Source organism: Gallus gallus, chromosome 3 (genome assembly GCF_016699485.2).
Source record: "Gallus gallus isolate bGalGal1 chromosome 3, bGalGal1.mat.broiler.GRCg7b, whole genome shotgun sequence".
NCBI classification, from domain to species: domain Eukaryota; kingdom Metazoa; phylum Chordata; class Aves; order Galliformes; family Phasianidae; genus Gallus; species Gallus gallus.
Window position 1 is genome coordinate 99,750,241 of NC_052534.1, and position 10,502 is coordinate 99,760,742.

Here is a 10,502-nt window from a genome sequence, read left to right on the forward strand (position 1 = left end):
GACAACTCCCTTGCTGCCGTTGCAGCAACAGCACCTGACTGCTCTTGGACAGCCCCTCTGCCCCCGCCCAGGGAAAGCTCCGGCACTTCTCTCAAAGCAGATGAAGGCAGCTGCATTTCACAGCTGAGCCTCAGCACTCCTCTGCATGGAGCAGATTTGGGTCATGCTGCCATGCCTCAGTCGGACCTCACGCTTTCCGAAGCACTTGAGCCCCAAAACGTCCAGGAGACCTCGGACTGTGTCATCCCCAAAGGGAAACCAGAGGAGGAAGCGGGCCTGCCAATACATGGACAAGAGACTGTGCAGGAAAGCTCGGCTCCTCAGGTGCGTCAGCGACCATCAGAGCCCCATGTGGAGGTGGTGTCCAGGGTGCGGAAGCCGCTGAAGCTGGATGAGGCCGTGAAAAGGCAGCTGGAGCGGCACATGGTAAAAATGCAGATACAGCGGTGCTTCGGGCTACCCAAGAAGGTTCTGGCCTCCTACAAGAAGCTCTCAGAGACCACCCAGGAGCTACAAGACTACCATCCTCCTCCACACAGGCACACTGTGCTGCCCTACCGCTCACCCTTCCAGCACTGGGACAGGCACGCTCGCACCAGGAAGAGGGCAGTGCAGCCCCCTGGCCCGCAGCAAGAGTCCACAGCCCCTGTGGAAACACGCACATGAGGAACACAGATGCCTGCCCACTCTCTGTCAGCAGCTTTTGTGATTGTGGCAGAAGAGGTGCCTCGTGAAGATCTGGAGACACCCCAGCTGAAAAGGACACGTAGGGGAACAGCTGCAAGCAGCAGCTCAGCCAGAAAGAAGACCCAGCCTGGCAGCTGCAGAAAGGAGCAGGGCCCTGTGACACAAGGGCGTGATCCCGGTCCCTCCTTTTCCATCCAGGAAGAGCAGACAGTGTCACAGAGTGAGGGAGCTCCTCAGGAGAAGGCAGGACAGGAGGATGAGACCACCACCGTGCCCAGCGGGGGCAACATGGGGGTCCAGGAGCTGTCACAAGGCAGGACAACTCCTTCTGGAAATGTATGTACACAAACAGAAGACTCTTGGAGTAAGGACACTCCTGTAGCTGTGCCACCAGCTCCAAACCCTGCAGGGACCAACTCGGAAGAGATGCCCAGCTTGGATGAGACACTCAAAGCTCTTATGGACTCTTACAGGACCAGCACAATGACTGAAAACCAGCAGAACCAGCTGCTGGCTTCCTGGTTGGAGCAGTCCCAGGACAATGTGGGGCACTCAAGTTCAGAGCCAGCAGCACAGCATCCCATTACCACACTGTGCGGAGCACAGACAGCAATGCAGAACGGTAGGGGACCCAGGCAGAACGGAGTCAGGCCCAGGAGGCTCTGCCCCAAGTGCAGCAAAGCCGCACGGCACAGGGCACATGGCAGTGAAGGCACCCGGACTTCAGCTCCAGGCACAGGAGGAGATGAGGCAGTGGGAGAGAAGCATCTATCTGGGGAAGGGGCCACAAGGGAGCAAGGCCAGAATCAGACTGCTGATGCTGCCCGGCAGCCAAAGGGGGTCCATGTCTACAAATACATGGTATGGATCACTAGAGTGGAGCAGAGGACGCTTCTGTTTGAGCAGGCCCCTACCAGGACCCCAACATCACAAGCACAGCGGCTGCCCAAACGTGAATCAGCCACAGACAGGAGCCCAGTGCCAGAGAAACCATCTCTGCCAAGCTGCTCCTACGTTTGTCTCATCCCCATCCTCCTTTGCCTACAGAGGGCATGGGTCAAGCTCCTGGGTGCAGGCAAAGCCCTATATTCCAAAATCAGGAAGAAGTGAAGTGAGGAGTCCCAAGGAAGAAGACCAACCGTGGACAGCCAAGCCTTGCCTTGGGATAAGGACATAACTCACAACTCCTGGGGAAAGGCTGCAACCATCTCAGGAGGCAGTAGGGAAGGACTTTGTGGTATTTGGGGCTGAGACTTTCTCAACAGGAGCAACAGGCAACATCAAGACTTGGTGTCGGACACCCATGGAGACAGCAAGGGACTGAATCAGAGTGGGAGGAGCCCCGGGCACGTGGGGATGCCAGCTCAAGTTGATCATGGTGAGCCAGTGCATCTGCTCTTTGTTCAAAGTCCTCTTTGAACTTGGAGGTTCAAAGAGCTGCTACACGCTCTTTGACTCAGGCCCAGCCCCAGCCCTATGTGACTTTACTCTTCTGCTTGATTTCCAGGGGCAGCACCACCCAGTCAGGGACATGGACCCAGCGAGCAGCAGATCCCTGCCAGGACCACCAAGGAACAGGAGCTCTCCCAGTAAAAAATTAAATAAACAAATACCTCTTAAAATGTGTTCATGGATATCTCATCCTTCCTGCAGAGGAGCACAATTGCCTGCTCACTGCTTGCATCTCCCAGCAGGGGCACGGTGGGCAGCTCTGCTGGTGCCTTATGGGGGAGAGGAGACAACTAGGTTGGCCCTCCAGGTGCCTGAGAGCAAGCAAGCCACACGAGGCTTTTAGAGGCAGCAAGGACTGTCCAGCTTTCTGGAGGTCTTTGCATACTACAGCTAAGTTTTAGGTGTGGGAACAGAGTGGGCCCTTTAGAACAAGTGGCAGAGACAAATGAGGGTGGGAGTCAGCCATGGGACAGAGACAGCCACGCCTGTTCTTTTGCTTGTGGGCAGTGACCCTTGGAATAACAGACAGATGCATCTGCGGGCACCACCTCTCCTTCTTGCTCTGGGACGGGATGTATCTATCTCCCCCAGAACCCCTGCCTCTCCCTTTCAAGGGCAGTAAGGATTGTGCCAAAGTGGTGACCTGAGGGCCCTGGGAGGCTGGCAGGATCCCAGTCCTGTGCTCTGGGGCTCACATGGAGCTCTACCTGCACAACTATGTCCTAGGATGAGAAGGTGGTCAAGGAGGAGGAGATGAACAGAATCCCTAAGTAGGCAGGGCAGTGATGGCCTTTGCCGGTCCTACTGCTTCTCATTACTCATAGAATCATAGAATGGCCCGGGTTGAAAAGGACCTCAAAGATCATCTAGTTTCAACCCCTCTGCTATGTGCAGGTTTGCCCACCACCAGACCAGGCTGCCCAGAGCCACATCCAGCCTGGCCTTGAATGCCTCCAGGGAAGGGGCACCCACAACCTCCTTGGGCAACCTGTTCCAGTGCGTCACCACCCTCTGGGTGAAAAACTTCCTCCTAGGATCTAACCTAAACCTCCCCTGTCTCAGTTTAAAACCATTCCCCCTTGTCCCATCATTATCTACCCTCGTGAACAGCTATTCCCCCTCCTGTTTATATGCAACCTTCAAGTACTGGAAGGCCACAATGAGGTGTCCCCTGAGCCTTCTCTTCTCCAAGCTAAACAAGCCCAGTTCCCTCAACCTTTCCTCATATGAGACGTGCTCCAGCCCTCTGATCATCTTAGTGGCCCTCTTCTGGACCCGTTCCAAGAGTTTCACATCTTTCTTGTACTGGGGGCTCCAGGCCTAGACACAACACTCCAGATGGGGCCTCACTAGAGTTGAGTAGAGTGGGACAATCACCTCCCTCTCCCTGCTGGCCACTCCTCTTTTAATGTAGCCCAGAACACAGCTGGCCTTCTGGGTTCCAAGTGCACACTGCTGGCTCATGTCCAGCTTCTCATTCACCAGGACCCCCAAGTCTTTTTCTGCAGGGCTGCTCACAAGGAGATCTTCCTCCAGTCTGTATAAATACCCGGGATTGCCCTGATCCGAGTGCAGCACCCTGCACTTGGCCTTGTTAAATCTCATTAGGTTAACATGGGCCCACTTCTCCAGCCTGTCCAGGTCCCTCTGGATGGATTCCCTTCCCTCCAATGCATTGACCGCACTGCTCAGCTTGGTGTCATCCGCAAACTTGCTGAGGGTGCACTCAGTGCCATTGTCTGTGTCATTGATGAAGATGCTGAAGAGCACTGGTCCCAAGACTGATCCCTGAGGGACACCACTTGTGACCAGCCTCCACCCTGACACAGAACCATTAATCTCAACCCTCTGGCTGCACCAGTCACCAGGGACTTCACTGGACAGCCATGATTTTTCAAATATGATGGAGAGTAGGTTGGCAACCACATGAGCCATCTCCCTCCGAATGCCAAGAGAGATATCCAGTCCATCCATGGACTTGTGTACATTCAATTGCATGAGGAGGTCTCAGACTTGTTCCACTGTTACAGTGGGATGGAATCCATTCCCCACACCCTCACCTAGAGGTTCAGGGTCCTTGATGACATGGGAAGCCTGATCACCAGTGAAGACTGAAGCAAAGCACTCACTGAGTACTTCAGCTTTTTCTATCTCTGAGGAAGTCAACTCTCCACTACCTTTTATCAGAGAAGGAACACTCTCCTTGGCCTGTCTCATCTTGCCTATGTACCCGTAGAATCCCTTCTTGTTATTTTTCATATCCCTCACCAAGTTCAGCTCCACCTGTGCCTTAGTTTTCCTAATCCTCTCTACACACCTGGACAACAGCCCTGTATTCCTCCCAGACTACACAACCTTGTTTCCACTTTCTGTACATTTCCCTCTTTTTCCTCAGTTTAAGCTGCAGGTCCTTGCTCACCCATGCTGCTCACCTGTCTCCCCTGCTCAACTACTGCCGGGGGACAGAGAGCCTCCGCGCTCTCAGAAAGGTGTCCCTAAAAAGCTGCCAGCTCTGTTCAGTATCTATGCCCTTAAGGACAGTTTCCCAGGGGATCCCATCCAGCAATTCCTTGAGCTCCCATAAGTTGGCTCTCCTGAAGCTCAGGGTCCAGACTCTGCTTTTTGCCAGACCTGCACTCTCCAAGATCACAAGCTGCACCAGGGCATGGTCACTACAGCCCAGCTTGCTTCCAATCTTAACCTCTCTCATGCTCTCCTCTGCATTGGTGAGCACAAGGTCCAGTAAGGCTTCACCTCGGGTCAGTCCATCTAATACCTGCACCAGGAACTTGCCCTCGACAGGCTCCAGGAATCTCCTGGATTGTCTGCCACCCGCTGTGCCACTATCCCAGCAGATTTCCAGGTGGTTGAAATCTCCCATCGGGACAACAGCCCATGAGCGCAACACTTCCTGCAGCTGAAGCAAGAAGGCCTCATATACAGGGCCCCCCCCGATCAGGTAGTCTGTAGCAGAACCCAACCACTAAATGCCCTTTACAGGACCGATCCTTGATTTTAACTCACAAGCTCTCAAACTCACAAGCTCTCAACCTGATCGTGGCTGTTCTGCAGACACAGCTCTTCACAATCTATCCTCTTCCTAACACAGAGGGCAACTCCCCTCCCCCTCCTAACCAGTCTATCCCTTCAGAAGCCTGTAGCCCTCAATAAGAGTGTCCCTGTCATGGGATTTGCCCCACCATGTTTCTATGGTAGCAACCAGGCCACAGTTTCTAACTCCTCCTGTTTATTTCCCATGCTGTGCACATTGGTATAGAGGCACTTCAGCTTGGCTACTGGCCTCATTACCTTCTTGGAGGAGCTCTCCCTAATACCGCCAGGACAAGCCCAGGGTTTTCCCCTACTGCCTCCCAAGCTGACTTCACTCTCACACGCTTCTCTGTCACCCAGTACACCCCCTTCCTCCACTAGAAAGCCCTGCTAATCAACCCAGCCAGCCTGCTCCCAAGAATATTTGTGGCCATTCTAGTCAGCCAGTTCCTATCTGCCATCAGCATTCCTCTTTTCTCAAGGCGGTGTCCCAAACCATAGTACCCAAAGCCCTGAGCATGACACCATTCGCAAAGCCATTCATTCAGCGTGTCCCCCCTCCTCCTTTTGTCCAAATCCCAGTTACCAACTGAGAGCACAGAGGAGAACACAGCTTGCACTCCCGATCCCTTCAGCAGATTTCCCAGTGCCCTGAAGTCCCTTTTGAACATCTGAGAACTTTTACATAGCTCTTTATTTCCACTGTGGAAAACCAGTAATGGATAATCAGAGGCTTGTTGCTAGGAGCATCACTCGCCTGGTCATCTCTCACCCGGGCTTCAGGTAGGCAACACACCTGCCTGTGCAACAAGTCTGGGAGGCATACTAGACCCTCAGATCTCCTCAAAAGGGAGTCCCCTTCGATTACAGCCCTTCTTTTTTCCTGACTGACGTTGCAGTCATACAGGAAGTAGTCTCACTAGCCTTGGGCAACCTCACCTGCATGGATGGACCTTCACCCACATCCACACCTCCCAGTCCCTCCAGCTCCAGAACCTTAAACCTGTTATGTAAGGGCACCTGGGAGAGGGGGACAGGATGAGAGGCAGTCCCCTCGCTGCCCCAGACAGGGACTTGTTTCCATCCCTCGCTGTCTCTGAGCTCACCCTCTCCCACCTGACTGGGAGACAGCAGACGATCGCCCACTGCCTGAAGAGCATCGCCCCGGTGCGCTTCCTGCAGGGATGGCTGAGCATGACTCCACCAATCAATCTCCCTCTCACAATCCCAGATGCTCCTCAACCTTTTGACTTCCTCCTTTAGCTCTACCACCAGGCTGAGCAGATCATCCACCTGCTCCCAGCGCACAGAGGCGGTACCCCTGCTGCCCTCCTGTAGCAGGGACAAGACCAGGCATTTTCTGCAGCCTGAACCGCGACATGGACATACGTGCTTTAGCAGCTGCTCGTGGCCACGTGGAGACCGTGGTTGCTCCCAGGTGTGTCCAGAGAGCAACGTCCTGTTAAGTGACCCGTTAAGGGCTAAGCCTCGTCGTACACAGCAAGGCGCCGTACCCTGCACTCCGTGCTAGCCCTGCCCACGCCACGGTTGCCCGTCCCCTTCACCGCGCCCTCTGGGCTCTGCCTTTATTCGGACGGAGAGGGGGGTGCCGCCGACACTCCTCGCTCCGCCCATACGAGCTTCTGATCACAGCAGGCATGGGGGGACCTCAGGCACACACTGGGTTGCTCTCCACCTCAGCAGCACAGCCTGTCAGCTCCTCTAAGGCAGCAGGACAGTCGTGAGGTGCTCAGGAGTCCTTGATCAAAGCATGCCGTCATCCCCTTCTACCACAGGGCAATCATGGAGGTGTCAGAGGACACCAATGAGCCACTCACTTCCGACAAGGCAGTGGGAACCAGATCATCACCAGAGATCTCTCTGTCCTCTCGGAGTGACAGCTCCCTCACTTCCACTGAGGCAGCAGAAAAGTGCCGCTCTTCGAGGGCATCTCTTGATCTGAGGAGGAACATGTCCCACACTTCCAACATGGCAGTGGAAGCCAGCAGCGCCTCAGAGGTCTCCCTGTCCTCTAGGAGCTATCAATCCCTCACTCCCTCTGAGGCAGTGGGAGCTGGGTGCTCTTCAGGGGCCTCTCTGTCCTCCTGGAGCGACAACTCCCTTGCTGCCGTTGCAGCAACAGCACCTGACTGCTCTTGGACAGCCCCTCTGCCCCCGCCCAGGGAAAGCTCCGGCACTTCTCTCAAAGCAGATGAAGGCAGCTGCATTTCACAGCTGAGCCTCAGCACTCCTCTGCATGGAGCAGATTTGGGTCATGCTGCCATGCCTCAGTCGGACCTCACGCTTTCCGAAGCACTTGAGCCCCAAAACGTCCAGGAGACCTCGGACTGTGTCATCCCCAAAGGGAAACCAGAGGAGGAAGCGGGCCTGCCAAGACATGGACAAGAGACTGTGCAGGAAAGCTCGGCTCCTCAGGTGCGTCAGCGACCATCAGAGCCCCATGTGGAGGTGGTGTCCAGGGTGCGGAAGCCGCTGAAGCTGGATGAGGCCGTGAAAAGGCAGCTGGAGCGGCACATGGTAAAAATGCAGATACAGCGGTGCTTCGGGCTACCCAAGAAGGTTCTGGCCTCCTACAAGAAGCTCTCAGAGACCACCCAGGAGCTACAAGACTACCATCCTCCTCCACACAGGCACACTGTGCTGCCCTACCGCTCACCCTTCCAGCACTGGGACAGGCACGCTCGCACCAGGAAGAGGGCAGTGCAGCCCCCTGGCCCGCAGCAAGAGTCCACAGCCCCTGTGGAAACACGCACATGAGGAACACAGATGCCTGCCCACTCTCTGTCAGCAGCTTTTGTGATTGTGGCAGAAGAGGTGCCTCGTGAAGATCTGGAGACACCCCAGCTGAAAAGGACACGTAGGGGAACAGCTGCAAGCAGCAGCTCAGCCAGAAAGAAGACCCAGCCTGGCAGCTGCAGAAAGGAGCAGGGCCCTGTGACACAAGGGGGTGATCCCGGTCCCTCCTTTTCCATCCAGGAAGAGCAGACAGTGTCACAGAGTGAGGGAGCTCCTCAGGAGAAGGCAGGACAGGAGGATGAGACCACCACCGTGCCCAGCGGGGGCAACATGGGGGTCCTGTCACAAGGAGCTGTCACAAGGCAGGACAACTCCTTCTGGAAATGTATGTACACAAACAGAAGACTCTTGGAGTAAGGACACTCCTGTAGCTGTGCCACCAGCTCCAAACCCTGCAGGGACCAACTCGGAAGAGATGCCCAGCTTGGATGAGACACTCAAAGCTCTTATAGACTCTTACAGGACCAGCACAATGACTGAAAACCAGCAGAACCAGCTGCTGGCTTCCTGGTTGGAGCAGTCCCAGGACAATGTGGGGCACTCAAGTTCAGAGCCAGCAGCACAGCATCCCATTACCACACTGTGCGGAGCACAGACAGCAATGCAGAACGGTAGGGGACCCAGGCAGAACGGAGTCAGGCCCAGGAGGCTCTGCCCCAAGTGCAGCAAAGCCGCACGGCACAGGGCACATGGCAGTGAAGGCACCCGGACTTCAGCTCCAGGCACAGGAGGAGATGAGGCAGTGGGAGAGAAGCATCTATCTGGGGAAGGGGCCACAAGGGAGCAAGGCCAGAATCAGACTGCTGATGCTGCCCGGCAGCCAAAGGGGGTCCATGTCTACAAATACATGGTATGGATCACTAGAGTGGAGCAGAGGACGCTTCTGTTTGAGCAGGCCCCTACCAGGACCCCACCATCACAAGCACAGCGGCTGCCCAAACGTGAATCAGCCACAGACAGGAGCCCAGTGCCAGAGAAACCATCTCTGCCAAGCTGCTCCTACGTTTGTCTCATCCCCATCCTCCTTTGCCTACAGAGGGCATGGGTCAAGCTCCTGGGTGCCGGCAAAGCCCTATATTCCAAAATCAGGAAGAAGTGAAGTGAGGAGTCCCAAGGAAGAAGACCAACCGTGGACAGCCAAGCCTTGCCTTGGGATAAGGACATAACTCACAACTCCTGGGGAAAGGCTGCAACCATCTCAGGAGGCAGTAGGGAAGGACTTTGTGGTATTTGGGGCTGAGACTTTCTCAACAGGAGCAACAGGCAACATCAAGACTTGGTGTCGGACACCCATGGAGACAGCAAGGGACTGAATCAGAGTGGGAGGAGCCCCGGGCACGTGGGGATGCCAGCTCAAGTTGATCATGGTGAGCCAGTGCATCTGCTCTTTGTTCAAAGTCCTCTTTGAACTTGGAGGTTCAAAGAGCTGCTACACGCTCTTTGACTCAGGCCCAGCCCCAGCCCTATGTGACTTTACTCTTCTGCTTGATTTCCAGGGGCAGCACCACCCAGTCAGGGACATGGACCCAGCGAGCAGCAGATCCCTGCCAGGACCACCAAGGAACAGGAGCTCTCCCAGTAAAAAATTAAATAAACAAATACCTCTTAAAATGTGTTCATGGATATCTCATCCTTCCTGCAGAGGAGCACAATTGCCTGCTCACTGCTTGCATCTCCCAGCAGGGGCACGGTGGGCAGCTCTGCTGGTGCCTTATGGGGGAGAGGAGACAACTAGGTTGGCCCTCCAGGTGCCTGAGAGCAAGCAAGCCACACGAGGCTTTTAGAGGCAGCAAGGACTGTCCAGCTTTCTGGAGGTCTTTGCATACTACAGCTAAGTTTTAGGTGTGGGAACAGAGTGGGCCCTTTAGAACAAGTGGCAGAGACAAATGAGGGTGGGAGTCAGCCATGGGACAGAGACAGCCACGCCTGTTCTTTTGCTTGTGGGCAGTGACCCTTGGAATAACAGACAGATGCATCTGCGGGCACCACCTCTCCTTCTTGCTCTGGGACGGGATGTATCTATCTCCCCCAGAACCCCTGCCTCTCCCTTTCAAGGGCAGTAAGGATTGTGCCAAAGTGGTGACCTGAGGGCCCTGGGAGGCTGGCAGGATCCCAGTCCTGTGCTCTGGGGCTCACATGGAGCTCTACCTGCACAACTATGTCCTAGGATGAGAAGGTGGTCAAGGAGGAGGAGATGAACAGAATCCCTAAGTAGGCAGGGCAGTGATGGCCTTTGCCGGTCCTACTGCTTCTCATTACTCATAGAATCATAGAATGGCCCGGGTTGAAAAGGACCTCAAAGATCATCTAGTTTCAACCCCTCTGCTATGTGCAGGTTTGCCCACCACCAGACCAGGCTGCCCAGAGCCACATCCAGCCTGGCCTTGAATGCCTCCAGGGAAGGGGCACCCACAACCTCCTTGGGCAACCTGTTCCAGTGCGTCACCACCCTCTGGGTGAAAAACTTCCTCCTAGGATCTAACCTAAACCTCCCC

At 55.2% G+C, this 10,502-nt stretch overlaps 1 protein-coding gene across 1 annotated transcript; it reads left to right on the forward strand.

Annotated features, from left to right (window-relative positions):
• Window positions 1-6,833: 6,833 nt before the first annotated feature.
• LOC121113183 lies at window positions 6,834-10,098 on the forward strand. Its single transcript, XM_040698140.1, has 2 exons — window positions 6,834-9,374; window positions 9,504-10,098. Exon 1 carries the CDS (start codon window positions 6,994-6,996, stop codon window positions 7,966-7,968), a length of 975 nt encoding a protein of 324 aa, XP_040554074.1. The 5' UTR covers window positions 6,834-6,993; the 3' UTR covers window positions 7,969-9,374; window positions 9,504-10,098.
• The last annotated feature ends 404 nt before the right edge of the window (window positions 10,099-10,502 follow it).

What these genes read in the sequence shown, in the direction of transcription:
- LOC121113183 (XM_040698140.1), top strand. Translation starts at nt 6,994, where the DNA reads ATGGAGGTGTCAGAGGACACCAATGAGCCACTCACTTCCGACAAGGCA.